Source organism: Ascaphus truei, chromosome 3 (genome assembly GCF_040206685.1).
Source record: "Ascaphus truei isolate aAscTru1 chromosome 3, aAscTru1.hap1, whole genome shotgun sequence".
Taxonomy (NCBI): Eukaryota; Metazoa; Chordata; class Amphibia; order Anura; family Ascaphidae; genus Ascaphus; species Ascaphus truei.
The window spans coordinates 412,409,174-412,424,303 of NC_134485.1; the positions used below are offsets into that span (position 1 = coordinate 412,409,174).

The window sequence follows — 15,130 nt, forward strand, 5'->3', positions numbered from 1 at the left end:
GATACAGGGAGAGAGACAGAGAGAGGGAGAGAGAGAGGGGGGGAGAGGGAGATACAGGGAGAGAGAGACAGAGAGAGAGGGGGAGAGAGAGAGAGGGGGAGAGAGAGATACAGGGAGACAGAGAGAGGGAGAGAGAGAGGGGGGGAGAGAGAGAGAGAGCGAGGGAGACAGAAAGAAGCAGAGAGACTGAGAAACCGAGAGAGAGAGAGAGAGAGAGACTGGGAGAGAGAGAGACAGAGAAAGAAACAGGGAGATAGCGAGAGACAGAGAAAGAAACACAGAGAGATTGAGTGAGTGAGAGAGAGACTGAGTGAGAGACTGAGACTTTAGTGAATCTCCCTCATACTGTAGATAGCTAGGTATTGAAGTTTTGCTAATGCAAGATTGGTATAGTTCTGGTGCATTTGAAACTATTGGTAAGGCTTAGCACCAGAGAAACTCTGGGGGTTTTATTAGGAAATACACCAGGACAAAAGAAAATGCTGCAAAAAGACAGCACCAGATTTACAACGTGGAAAAAACCCAGACGTGTGAACTCTCACTGATTTGTGAGTCTCACCGATCCTTAGCATGAGCGACTCTGAAGACTCACAGGAGTCTCACCGATAGAAGTCAGCACGTTTTCATTAAAACCCAATATGTTTTGCCCAAATTCCAATCATTTTAGGGCTTGAAGGTGCTGAAAACAATGGAACTTTTTGCTCCACTTTTGCAGAAAGACTCATTGATAAATGATCCCCATTGAACGACATCCCGTCCTCTGAGAGCGATTGATGAAAGGCTACAAACCTGGGACAAAACTGCTGCGAAACACATCACCCGATAAATAAAAACACCCACTACTTTCATTACAATTGTTTTCCTTTGGGATTTTGCCCCAGTTTTGCAGTCAGCGATAAAATACTGAAATATTGCTGGAAAAACAGCACCTCGTTTATCAACGAAAAAAAGGCCATTAAACTGAAACCGGTATGCTTTCTTCTTAAGATTCTGCAGATTTGGGGAGAACTCCATCAATTTTTCACTTTCTAAACTAGGAAACAGCGCCAGATTCATAAAAAAATGGTATTGAAAGACGTGGGACTTTGGAATAAACACCTGTTGCTGTTTCTTGTATCGCTGCACTTTAATACATGATCCTCGTGTTACTGTTGGACTTTTCCTGAAAATTTAATAAATGCCTGAATTATTTTATTCTGGGTTATTTAGCAAAGTTTCCCAGCTGTCAAACATGTGCAAACAACACCAGCTTTGTAAACAAACAAAAAAGTATTACAACTGGTGCAAATTTTGGGCCATACTTGTGGGAGACCGATATGGTCCCAAAAGTGAGTTAAAGCAGCAAGAGGGGTTTCATTTGTCATTATTACAGGATTGAAGCTGGGGTCTTCGTGGCTGAACTGTGTCAATTTCAGCTCTGGGGACCCCCTGCTTCCTGAGATACTTACATTTGTAGGTGATGCCGGTATCGCTTTTTAGTTTAAATGTCCCGGTCACGTGGGCCAATAGGAAGCCGCACCGGATGACGTCACAGCTTCCTATTGTCCTGCGTGCTGAGGGACATTTAAACGCCGCCATTATGTTAGGCACACAGTTTCTCTGGCTGCAGGAGATACTGGCACCCCCTATGGAGGTAAGTTTCTCTGGATGCAGGGGGTCCCCAGAGCTGAAATGAACACAGTTCAGCAACAGAGACCCTCTGCTTCAGATCCTGTAATCATAACATTGAAAAGAGTGAAACCGTATTGCTGCCTGAGTGAGCCCACACACAACACACTGGTTCTTTTCACCATGGCACTGTAATTATTGACATTTTGGGAATGGACATGTGTATGAAGTAATGAACTCATTCACAAAGGCCATGCTCTCTGTAGCACATGTTAGCTTTATGAACAGAACCCCTGTCTGTTTACTTCATTGGGCCGTCGGGCCATTATCTGATTAAAACTCCCACTGACAATTAAATCATTTTTTCACGAACGTCAGCTTCAGACAATGTTAAATTACTCTCTAAACGTCTAGTATGCTTCTTAAGTTGTAAGAGTAAAAAGCTTGCAGCCACACAACTAGAGCAAAACCAATGCAAACACACTACACCACGTATAAATCAAGGTAAAAACATTGCTTCCAATGGGATTCCTTCCCAACGTAACGATTTGCAGCCAGTAGATAGATCTCTAAGCACAAGCCAAGCAAAGGCTGAGGAAGTACAGAGCACAGCCAAGCGTAGGCTGAGGAAGTACAGAGCACAGCCAAGCATAGGCTGAGGAAGTACAGAGCACAAGCCAAGCGTAGGCTGAGGAAGTACAGAGCACAGCCCAGCGCAGGCTGAGGAAGTACAGAGCACAGCCCAGCGTAGGCTGAGGAATACAGAGCACAGCCCAGCGTAGGCTGAGGAAGTACAGAGCACAGCCCAGCGCAGGCTGAGGAAGTACAGAGCACAGCCAAGTGTAGGCTGAGGAAGTACAGAGCACAGCCCAGTGTGGCTGAGGAAGTACAGAGCACAGCCCAGCGTAGGCTGAGGAAGTACAGAGCACAGCTAAGCGTAGGCTGAGGAAGTACAGAGCACAGCCAAGCATCGGCTGAGGAAGTACAGAGCACAGCCCAGCGTGGCTGAGGAAGTACAGATTACTGCCCAGCGTGGGCTGTGGAAGTACAGAGCACAGTCAAGCGAAGGCTGAGGAAGTACAGAGCACAGCCAAGCGTAGGCTGAGGAAGTACAGAGCACAGCCCAGCGTAGGCCGAGGAAGTACAGAGCACAGCCCAGCGTGGCTGAGGAAGTACAGAGCAAAGCCAAGCGTAGGCTGAGGAAGTACAGAGCACAGCCCAGCGTAGGCCAAGGAAGTACAGAGCACAGCCCAGCGTGGCTGAGGAAGTACAGAATCCAGCCCAGCGTGGGCTGTGGAAGTACAGAGCACAGCCAAGCGAAGGCTGAGGAAGTATAGAGCACAGCCCAGCGTGGCTGAGGAAGTACAGAGCACAGCCAAGCGTAGGCTGAGGAAGTACAGAGCACAGCCCAGCGTGGCTGAGGAAGTACAGAGCACAGCCAAGCGTAGGCTGAGGAAGTACAGAGCACAGCCCAGCGTGGCTGAGGAAGTACAGAGCAAAGCCAAGCGTAGGCTGAGGAAGTACAGAGCACAGCCAAGCGTAGGCTGAGGAAGTTCAGAGCACAGCCCAGCGTAGGCTGAGGAAGTACAGAGCACAGCCCAGCGTAGGCTGAGGAAGTACAGAGCACAGCCAAGCGTAGGCTGAGGAAGTACAGAGCACAGCCAAGCGAAGGCTGAGGAAGTACAGAGCACAGCCCAGCGCAGGCTGAGGAAGTACAGAGCACAGCCCAGCGTAGGCTGAGGAAGTACAGAGCACAAGCCAAGCGTGGGCTGAGGAAGTACAGAGCACAGCCCAGCGCAGGCTGAGGAAGTACAGAGCACAGCCAAGTGTAGGCTGAGGAAGTACAGAGCACAGCCCAGCGTGGCTGAGGAAGTACAGAGCACAGCCCAGCGTAGGCTGAGGAAGTACAGAGCACAGCCAAGCGTAGGCTGAGGAAGTACAGAGCACAGCCAAGCATCGGCTGAGGAAGTACAGAGCACAGCCCAGCGTGGCTGAGGAAGTACAGATTACTGCCCAGCGTGGGCTGTGGAAGTACAGAGCACAGTCAAGCGAAGGCTGAGGAAGTACAGAGCACAGCCAAGCGTAGGCTGAGGAAGTACAGAGCACAGCCCAGCGTAGGCCGAGGAAGTACAGAGCACAGCCCAGCGTGGCTGAGGAAGTACAGAGCAAAGCCAAGCGTAGGCTGAGGAAGTACAGAGCACAGCCCAGCGTAGGCCGAGGAAGTACAGAGCACAGCCCAGCGTGGCTGAGGAAGTACAGAATCCAGCCCAGCGTGGGCTGTGGAAGTACAGAGCACAGCCAAGCGAAGGCTGAGGAAGTATAGAGCACAGCCCAGTGTGGCTGAGGAAGTACAGAGCACAGCCAAGCGTAGGCTGAGGAAGTACAGAGCACAGCCCAGCGTGGCTGAGGAAGTACAGAGCAAAGCCAAGCGTAGGCTGAGGAAGTACAGAGCACAGCCAAGCGTAGGCTGAGGAAGTTCAGAGCACAGCCCAGCGTAGGCTGAGGAAGTACAGAGCACAGCCCAGCGTAGGCTGAGGAAGTACAGAGCACAGCCAAGCGTAGGCTGAGGAAGTACAGAGCACAGCCAAGCGAAGGCTTAGGAAGTACAGAGCACAGCCCAGCGCAGGCTGAGGAAGTACAGAGCACAGCCCAGAGTAGGCTGAGGAAGTTCAGAGCACAGCCAAGCATAGGCTGAGGAAGTACAGAGCACAGCCCAGCGTGGCTGAGGAAGTACAGATTACTGCCCAGCGTGGGCTGTGGAAGTACAGAGCACAGCCAAGCAAAGGCTGAGGAAGTACAGAGCACAGCCAAGCGTAGACTGAGGAAGTTCAGAGCACAGCCAAGCGTAGGCTGAGGAAGTACAGAGCACAGCCAAGCGTAGGCTGAGGAAGTACAGAGCACAGCCAAGCGTAGGCTGAGGAAGTACAGAGCACAGCCAAGCGTAGGCTGAGGAAGTACAGAGCACAGCCCAGCGTAGGCTGAGGAATTTCAGAGCACAGCCCAGCGTAGGCTGAGGAAGTACAGAGCACAGCCCAGCGTAGGCTGAGGAAGTACAGAGCACAGCCAAGCGACGGCTGAGGAAGTATAGAGCACAGCCAAGGGTAGGCTGAGGAAGTACAGAGCACAGCCCAGCGTAGGCTGAGGAAGTACAGAGCACAGCCCAGCGTAGGCTATGAAGTACAGAGCACAGCCAAGTGTAGGCTGAGGAAGTACAGAGCACAGCTCAGCGCATGCTAAGGAAGTACAGAGCACAGCCAAGCGAAGGCTGAGGAAGTACAGAGCACAGCCAAGCGTAGGCTGAGGAAGTACAGAGCACAGCCCAGCGTAGGCCGAGGAAGTACAGAGCACAGCCCAGCGTGGCTGAGGAAGTACAGAATCCAGCCCAGCGTGGGCTGTGGAAGTACAGAGCACAGCCAAGCGAAGGCTGAGGAAGTATAGAGCACAGCCCAGCGTGGCTGAGGAAGTACAGAGCACAGCCAAGCGTAGGCTGAGGAAGTACAGAGCACAGCCCAGCGTGGCTGAAGAAGTACAGAGCAAAGCCAAGCGTAGGCTGAGGAAGTACAGAGCACAGCCAAGCGTAGGCTGAGGAAGTTCAGAGCACAGCCCAGCGTAGGCTGAGGAAGTACAGAGCACAGCCCAGCGTAGGCTGAGGAAGTACAGAGCACAGCCAAGCGAAGGCTGAGGAAGTACAGAGCACAGCCCAGCGCAGGCTGAGGAAGTACAGAGCACAGCCCAGAGTAGGCTGAGGAAGTTCAGAGCACAGCCAAGCATAGGCTGAGGAAGTACAGAGCACAGCCCAGCGTGGCTGAGGAAGTACAGATTACTGCCCAGCGTGGGCTGTGGAAGTACAGAGCACAGCCAAGCAAAGGCTGAGGAAGTACAGAGCACAGCCAAGCGTAGACTGAGGAAGTTCAGAGCACAGCCAAGCGTAGGCTGAGGAAGTACAGAGCACAGCCAAGCGTAGGCTGAGGAAGTACAGAGCACAGCCAAGCGTAGGCTGAGGAAGTACAGAGCACAGCCAAGCGTAGGCTGAGGAAGTACAGAGCACAGCCCAGCGTAGGCTGAGGAAGTTCAGAGCACAGCCCAGCGTAGGCTGAGGAAGTACAGAGCACAGCCCAGCGTAGGCTGAGGAAGTACAGAGCACAGCCAAGCGACGGCTGAGGAAGTATAGAGCACAGCCAAGGGTAGGCTGAGGAAGTACAGAGCACAGCCCAGCGTAGGCTGAGGAAGTACAGAGCACAGCCCAGCGTAGGCTATGAAGTACAGAGCACAGCCAAGTGTAGGCTGAGGAAGTACAGAGCACAGCCCAGCGTAGGCTGAGGAAGAACAGAGCACAGCCCAGCGCATGCTAAGGAAGTACAGAGCACAGCCAAGCGAAGGCTGAGGAAGTACAGAGCACAGCCCAGCGCAGGCTGAGGAAGTACAGAGCACAGCCCAGCGCAGGCTGAGGAAGTACAGAGCACAGCCCAGCGTAGGCTATGAAGTACAGAGCACAGCCAAGTGTAGGCTGAGGAAGTACAGAGCACAGCCCAGCGTAGGCTGAGGAAGAACAGAGCACAGCCCAGCGCATGCTAAGGAAGTACAGAGCACAGCCAAGCAAAGGCTGAGGAAGTACAGAGCACAGCCCAGCGTAGGCTGAGGAAGTACAGAGCACAGCCCAGCGTAGGCTGAGGAAGAACAGAGCACAGCCCAGCACAAGCTAAGGAAGTACAGAGCACAGCCCAGCGCAGGCTGAGGAAGTACAGAGCACAGCCAAGTGTTAGCGGAGGAAGTAAAGAGCACAGCCCAGCGCAGGCTGAGGAAGTACAGAGCACAGCCAAGTGTAGGCGGAGGAAGTACAGAGCACAGCCCAGCGCAGGCTGAGGAAGTACAGAGCACAGCCCAGCGCAGGCTGAGGAAGTACAGAGCGCAGCCATGTGTAGGCGGAGGAAGTACAGAGCACAGCCAAGCGACGGCTGAGGAAGTATAGAGCACAGCCAAGGGTAGGCTGAGGAAGTACAGAGCACAGCCCAGCGTAGGCTGAGGAAGTACAGAGCACAGCCCAGCGTAGGCTGAGGAAGAACAGAGCACAGCCCAGCACAAGCTAAGGAAGTACAGAGCACAGCCCAGCGCAGGCTGAGGAAGTACAGAGCACAGCCAAGTGTTAGCGGAGGAAGTAAAGAGCACAGCCCAGAGCAGGCTGAGGAAGTACAGAGCACAGCCAAGTGTAGGCGGAGGAAGTACAGAGCACAGCCCAGCGCAGGCTGAGGAAGTACAGAGCACAGCCCAGCGCAGGCTGAGGAAGTACAGAGCGCAGCCATGTGTAGGCGGAGGAAGTACAGAGCACAGCCAAGCGACGGCTGAGGAAGTATAGAGCACAGCCAAGGGTAGGCTGAGGAAGTACAGAGCACAGCCCAGCGTAGGCTGAGGAAGTACAGAGCACAGCCCAGCGTAGGCTATGAAGTACAGAGCACAGCCAAGTGTAGGCTGAGGAAGAACAGAGCACAGCCCAGCGCATGCTAAGGAAGTACAGAGCACAGCCAAGCGAAGGCTGAGGAAGTACAGAGCACAGCCAAGCGTAGGCTGAGGAAGTACAGAGCACAGCCCAGCGTAATCTGAGGAAGAACAGAGCACAGCCCAGCGCATGCTAAGGAAGTACAGAGCACAGCCCAGCGCAGGCTGAGGAAGTACACAGCACAGCCAAGTGTTAGTGGAGGAAGTACAGAGCACAGCCCAGCGCAGGCTGAGGAAGTACTGAGCACAGCCAAGTGTAGGCGGAGGAAGTACAGAGCACAGCCCAGCGCAGGCTGAGGAAGTACAGAGCACAGCCCAGCGCAGGCTGAGGAAGTACAGAGCGCAGCCAAGTGTAGGCGGAGGAAGTACAGAGCACAGCCACTCATTCAGCAGAAAAATCATTCTTCTGGACTCCCTAGCTCCTCCTGTAAAGTGCTTCTTGAACATTGTTTGACTTTTGGAGGATCTTCCCTTGGTGTGTAATTCTGCCACTAGATATTTTTAACAAACGGCGTATAGTCTCCATATTCTAAAAACCATAGAAAGGATAAATGCCCTATTTATTCAACGGTGCTATGCCATAGGATACCTTGAGGCGTCTGAAGTCTACTTGTAGTCTATTCCCTGGGATAGGCCAAAAAGGCGTCTTTTAGCAGTGCTTTTAGTGTCTTTACTGCACAGCTAAGTAAATATTAGTAAATGTTACCTTCATAGCGTAAGTTTCCCAAGTGCAATATGGCAGCGAGTAGACGAGAGATTTCCCAGTTCTCAGTGTCGCTAAACATCAGGACTTTCATGGCCGAGCGAATGTTGGCATATTCTTTACTGTCATCTCTCCCATCACAGGTGATGCAGTTACCCTGCAAGTAAAATCCAGAATAGGGGTGCTGCACCGCTCATCCAAACATCACTTCTTACAGTATGAATCATGTTCCAACTTTAAACACAAACATTCCATTGTTTCCTATATGCAGAAGGTGTCTTATGGAGGCCTACATGTCTGCAGGACTTGTCACATTGTATAAACCCTCCTCTGATGAAGTGACGTCAGTCACGAAAAGCGTAGGACTTTTACAAGGAGTTGCTTGTCCCATGGACACATAATCCCCATAATCCTCAGCGCGTAACTAAAAGTGCCTCGTGGCGCACCAAGGGCTTCTGTGGAGAGGTGACATACCAGCGGGAGGATAGGCGAGAGGGACTTCCCGTTACATAGACGGGTGTCACGCTTCCCTAAGAGCGTGAATGCTAACTTGTATCTGCAAACCCGTCAGTGTTATACTTACCCGGCTGTGTTGTTAGTTTTATTAAACAAACTGTGTTATGCTACGGGCGGTTTGGGCTCTTTCTTATTTCTCGCTGCCTTAGGCCGCGCGTATAGTGCCCGTGGTGGGCAACGGCGACGTCGCCCAAAAGAAAACGCATTGCCGCCGCCAGATGCGCTTATAGTAAGCGTGACGGTGCCAATGCGACGGAGCGACACGAATTTTGGTAGCTGGCAATATTTTATTTTTCAAGGGCTGTCGCCCCATGTGACAGCCCCTGAACCGATCAAATGCCAGTACGCCCACGACGCTGCCACAAAGCGAAATATAACTTTCACCCGTCGTGTCGCGTCACCCGTCGCGGGCACTATACGGGCGGCAACTCCAGGACATTATTCACCTCCCATTCATAATGTGCTAACAACATATCAGGACGATAACACTTTAAAACCAGGTCTCTTTTTTTACCTGCGCTTGAATGGTCTGTTGCCTTAATTATTTATTATTTATAAAATATTTTACCAGGAAGTAATACATTGAGCGTTACCTCTCGTTTTCAAGTATGTCCTGGGCACAGAGTTAAGACAAATAATACATGGTTACAAATACAGTTACATAAATGAACAGGGTATACATTATATACAAGACATTGCATGCACAGTTAAAGAAAATATATATTATGGGCGTATGAAACAGTTACAGACCAGATTAAAATGTGAGACAGCCTTAGATTTGAAAGAACTTAGACTGGTGGTGGATGTAAGAGTCTCTGGTAGGTTGTTCCAGTTTTGGGGTGCATGGTAAGAGAAGGAGGAACGGCCAGATACTTTGTTGAGCCTTGGGACCATGAACAGTCTTTTGGAGTCTGATCTCAGGTGATAGGTGCTGCATGTGGTAGGGGTGAGGAGCTTGTTCAGGTAACTGGGTAGCTTGCCCATAAAGAATTTGAAGGCAAGACAGGAAAAGTGAACTTTGCGCCTGTAATGTATACCAACCCTCTGATAATGATCATTTTTATTTATGATCATTTTTATTTAATGGGTAACCCCACCGGCAATAGGGTATGACAGCAAGCAGTCTCACAATAATTCCCTCCGATACTGTGGGTGTCTTCACTATTATATATTGTCTAATACAACCTTTGACCTTCCTTCTGAGAAAGTGGTCCCTAAAGGTGTCAGACGATTCTGTTACATTGAATATCTCTTTTGTCTTTTTCAATTATAAATGTAACTACGTGTACTAAAGGATTTATATTTGAGCAGACTTGCTCTTAAAGCTTGCACCCCAGTTTGGATACATAGATGATGTAGATAGATAGATAAATGGATAGATATTTTATTCTTTAAACTATTTTATTAGGAAAGATACACAGAGACGTGCATTTTATTTTTTTACGTACTGGGTTCTGAATACAATATGGAGGTATCTGCATCACTATAAATATACGGGACAATATCATTACATACCACATGATAGATAGATAGATAGATAGATAGATAGATAGATAGATAGATAGATAGGATATGGAAGGCTGGTCCTTTTTACTACATGGAAGAAAGGACCAACACGGCTACCCAGCCTTTTCTGCCATATACAGTATGCATTATATACCTCAAATATCTTATATATCTATAGTTATATATATCATATAACTACATATCCTACAGTGCATATCATACCATGTATCATTCCATATACCACGCCTCATATATACAGTATTATATTTCATGTCAGCGAAGTGAACATCTTTCTTTTTTTTAATGCCTTTTTGCACTATTCACGGAGCTTTGGAAAAGTATGGGATATATCCTCCCTGATGTATAAACGTAGAGATTGACGCTCATACAAGTGTATGGACTCACAAGCTGTATTTCAGCATAAAAGTAGATGGGAACTTCTATAAGTAATTCCAGCATGTATATAGTACTAGGTCAAGGGGGGACATGAACATGGGACCTAGCGGTCAGTCAGCGCGACTACCGCAGATGTGGTTTACCCTGCTTACCCCCCTTAACATATACACTTCCCTAAATAGGGACCAAGGTAATATTGAATGAGGGCTATTGCCCATTACCTTTCCATTGAGTGTATAGGGATACGAAATCCATCCAGGCGAAGTCCCACTGCGTGCAATCCTGATCAGAAGAACCAGAGTGTAGAGAAGCAAGGAGCACAGCTGAAGTAGAAGTCTGCAGGGAGAATCCTGTCACCTTGATAAAGTCCCGTGGGACGAAACATGTCGGTGTGTGGGCTGTGTTTCTGTCCCTGTGCATTTATCCAATAAATCACCCTCAGTTTTAGCACGGAGTTGTGCCCTTCATTCAATTTTTCTACAGGATTCTCCCTGCAGACTTCTACTTCAGCTGTGCTCCTTGCTTCTCTACACTCTATATCCTCCCTGACCAGCAAAGGCTAGAAAGGAGTATCAGATATAGGTCAATATTTGCAGAGAAATACCACTGCACGATAAGACACTTTGTGTGCTGGAAAACGCCCTACAGCTTTATTCAAGTGAATGGGCCTTAAACCCACAGGGTGTTCTCCAGAGCTGCGTGAATTTCAGCTTGGGGGACCCCCTGCTCCCCGGGTTACTTACTTTGGAACTGGGTGCGGGTAGCCATTCCGGCTTGGCTAGCAGGGTTCTCACAATGGCGGTTTTAAAAGTCTCACGTCACGCCGGCCAATAGGAAGCCGTGACATCATCTGATGCGGCTTCCTATTGGCCGGGACTTTTAAACAGAAGAGAGATACCGGCGCCCCCTATGGAGGTTTGTATCTCGGGAAACAGGGGGTCAATTATATTTGGAATTTTTTTTAATGCAGCGCTTGCACTGCTCCTTTAAAGGGCCCTATTTACTAAGCAGCATTTTCCAATAAGGCACGTTCTGTCCCATAAGACACATTACAGACCATTAATTTGAATGGGCCAATAGGAGACATATTTTCTAAGCCGTGCTGGAAGGTTTCTTATGTACAGCAGTAGCACGGCTTATCTGTCCCTCTATGTTTTCCATAGTTTACAATTGACCTTGTACAGTATTGGACCACTTACTTTTTGCATCACTTACCATACAGAGGTAGTTGTAGTCGGTGGCTTTTCCGAGCCCAAGTTTTTTCTTCTGCTCCGGGGACATCCCTCTCAGCATACAGTAGAACACATGGTAATTCCTTTCATCTTGGGCCTGGAGAATGACACACACATAGGCATCTTTATAAAGGATGTGGGCTGTGCCGGCTTACACTGAGGTACTGTACTCCTAGCTATCAACAGGTCCAAATACAGACACACTCACAGTAGATCCATGTGTTGTAAGTGGTTCACACACACACACACACGTTATAGTCCCGCAGTGTTCAGATGCAGATTATATACCTAGGGATGGTGATCCAAATTAAAGCAGCCCCCTCCCCCACAGATTCCTATATATATGTTAGTGTCCTGTCCCCTGAGCATTCCCTGCTCTTTTGTTTTTGTTGTTTTTTAGTGCAAAAAATGTATGATTTTCTTAACCTCTAGCTTCCGTGGGTTACCATAGAAAACATGAGACTGCACTGGGATCTGGGGTGACATTCATTTTAACCTCCCGCACACTTAATATTTTAAACCCTTATAACTTCTGAAGGAAGCATCACATTTACAAAAACAGCGTTAGAAAGGGAAAGAAGAGATCGCTGAAAGCTAGTAAACAAAGACAAGGCCAAGAAAAAGCGATCAGCGCAGACGGCTGCTTCACCGCACTATGGGGATTCTTTTCCATTCTTTTGACAAAACCAATGTATGTGTATGCATATCTTTATATAGTGCCCACAGTATACTCAGCGCTTTACAAGAGAGACCATACAGAACAGGGAATTCTAATACAATAAGTGCAACAAATAAAAGCAGACCATAGGAAAGGAAATCCCTGTCTCGGAGAGCTGACAATCTAAGTGGTATGTTGGGAGACATACAGAGACAGCAGGTGAGGGAATAAGTGCAGCCGATGGCAGTGCTTGGCCACAGTGGTTGGTAGGAGAGACTCTGGGTGTGGGACAGGAGTTCTTCATAGAAGAGGCGCGTTAAGGTTTGACTTGAAACTGGGGAGAGAAGGTGCTAGGCACATACGGAGAGTGAGGGAGTTCCACAGGTAAGGGGCAGCGAGAAAGAACAGTGGAGGTGAAAGGGGTGGAAAGGAGACAGTCATGGGTAGAGCGCCAGTCATGGGTAAATGCAACAGATTTATTAAAACGAAAAAAGCGCTCCAATTGCTTTCAACAGGATTGCTTTTCTTTGGTACAAATGGTGCTATTTCTTTGCACTGGTTTTACTTCAGTTTTGCAGCCTGGAGACTTTGGTACATAACCCGCTACGGTATATGTGTCACTTTTTGCTGGTCCCCTTTTTAGTTACAGATGTACAGTAGTTGGCTGCTTTGTGCTGCTCCCTGGTGGGATATAGTAGTATAATATATGTTGCAATATTCTGCACCAGCACTGCCACTGACTACTATTGAAATTAATATTATTATTATAACTGGATATGTTGTGTTATCTGGGGAAACAATGTAATGTACTACACATCAGCATAGTCTGCTACAGTAATCCTCAAACAGCTATAAGAGCCAGCAATTCATCACTCGCAAATGGGGTTCGGCATCTTGTACAGCCAAGCTTGGGTTAAAGAAGAATAGAGCAAGAAACCCATGAAATTGCTGCCTTTCATCCTTTTGGGCTCACAGCTTGGAATTGGCTGCTTGCGAGACATGCATATGCACATTTAGGGGATTTTTGTCTTTGCTGTATCCTGGAAGAGGGATGTGTCCTGTCACTTATTCACCCCCCCCCCAACCCCCATAAACTAAACATGCCACTAACATACATCAAAGAAACTGCACGTTGTGTAAATGTTCTCCTACCCTTTTCTTTCCTTTAGTATTCCATAAATCCCAAGAAAAATACAGTTGGAAAAAGACAAACAACTTATCATGTACCTGCATGGATTTTCTGTAGTGCACTTATATAGGGCAACTGCTTATGGGGTGTCTTTTCCGCTTCTTTAATGCATTTTTCTGCTTAGTAAATAACCACACGCCCTTGCTATGAGTGACATTATTTGCGTTACAAAGCTCGGCCTTGTGCACTGCTCTGCTGTCTGTTAGGGGTTAGACGCAGGACTCTGGATTCTTTTGCTCTGTACCTGTCTGCAGACCCGAGATTTCTCCAGTAGATACTGCTCAATCTTCGCCCCTTCAATAGCCCCTTTTTTATTGAAATGAATATCGATGTATTTTCCAAACCGGCTGGAATTGTCGTTGCGAATAGTCTTGGCGTTGCCAAAAGCTGAGAGGGGGGGGTGAAGAAAAAGAAGGAAAGTCAAAAGCACAGAAGTTTAGTGATCTCTGTAAGGGCGGGGAAAGGATTTCAGCCCTACACCTTGTGCTTCTATGTAGTGTAGCTTCGGGAACACAGAAACATGATACACGTGTAGGTGTGACAAGTTACAAGAATTCTAAATGCGCCCTTCGCTGCTAGAAACGCCCGTCACACTGTGGTTTGCAACACATTGTTGCCCTTTTTGACACTAAATTTGTTAACATGAACTCAACATTACATTTCACATTTGGTAATACACAGAAATAGGAAACTTCTTATGAAACTATCCAGTATTTGGGATATTCACACTATATACGCCAGGCTCTTTTTCTTGTGCTCCCTGTTTTTTTCGGTGGTGGATTAGTATTCTAGACCTTCATACTTATTTTTGCTAGCTTGGTTGCGGTGTACTATATACCATTATCCGATTGTGATTATGGAGTTAAAAGAAGAAATTATACTTCTTTCCCCTAACAGATCTCCCTGTTAGGAGCCCTCAGATGTTGATTAGTATGTAGTAAAGTAAAAAATCATTATAATAGAAATGTGCAAAGCAAAAATATTTTTCTATGATCCAATTAAATCTAATTGGTTTAAACGTTGTTTTAATCTCTGTGCTTTGTAGATCAGTCAGATGTAGAAAACATAATTAAAGTATATACATTTAATGCGGGTGCAAATTGACACCAGCAAAAATTCTCCTGCTGCGCAAATTGCACCACTTTAGTATAAACAATACACCACCGCTTAAATAAATACATTTTCAAAAACACCCACAATTTCTTTTTTCCCCTCTACGTACAGTACTCTCACAAGGATCCCAGCACAGGACAATAAAGGGACGATACTGACCCTCTAATATAGGGTTGGCCTCCAGCACCTGTTGTTCTATCCACGAATGCTGCCCACTGATAGCAGCCAGGAACTGCAGGATGAGTTTAGTGCTTTCTGTCTTGCCAGCTCCTGACTCGCCACTAGAATAAAACCAAGATATAACAGTCAGGTGGCAAGGTCAAAGGATACGTATTGTATGTGAATGGAATTTGAGGGTCCCTGCTGTAAAACTGGCATCTCAGTGGAACGTTCTGATTAGAGAGAGACTATATTGAAGTCTATGATGCTGTGTGTCATAACGGTCTTCCAAAAGGAGGGAGGAGTAGGTAGTATGATACATTTTATTGAACCAACAGATAGCTGATGTTACCAGCTTTCAATACCATACAGGGTTCTTCATCAGGGAGGAGGTATGATGGCGAAGAACCCAGAGTGTTTTCCAAAGCTTGTAACTGATCAACTATCCCAGTGTTTCTCAAACTTTTTTCTCTCCAGACTCCCCTATTGATAATGTTCAGTTGCTGAGACACAATCCACACAATAGTGCAAACAACCACACACACACACACACACAC

The 15,130-nt window shown here is 47.9% G+C and overlaps 1 protein-coding gene across 7 annotated transcripts in view; it reads right to left on the reverse strand.

Annotated features, from left to right (window-relative positions):
* MYO7A (myosin VIIA) overlaps positions 1-15,130 on the reverse strand; it is a 217,133-nt gene that overhangs the window by 115,375 nt on the left and 86,628 nt on the right. For 6 of the 7 annotated variants that reach the window (XM_075592657.1, XM_075592655.1, XM_075592656.1 and 3 more), the window contains 4 exons: positions 14,574-14,695; positions 13,546-13,688; positions 11,438-11,551; positions 7,808-7,961 (listed from right to left, as the gene is read on the reverse strand). In XM_075592657.1, coding sequence (XP_075448772.1) covers positions 7,808-7,961; positions 11,438-11,551; positions 13,546-13,688; positions 14,574-14,695 — 533 coding nt within the window. Of the gene's footprint in view, positions 1-7,807; positions 7,962-10,443; positions 10,720-11,437; positions 11,552-13,545; positions 13,689-14,573; positions 14,696-15,130 lie in introns of those variants that run through there. The other variant, XM_075592659.1, reaches the window with a different exon arrangement.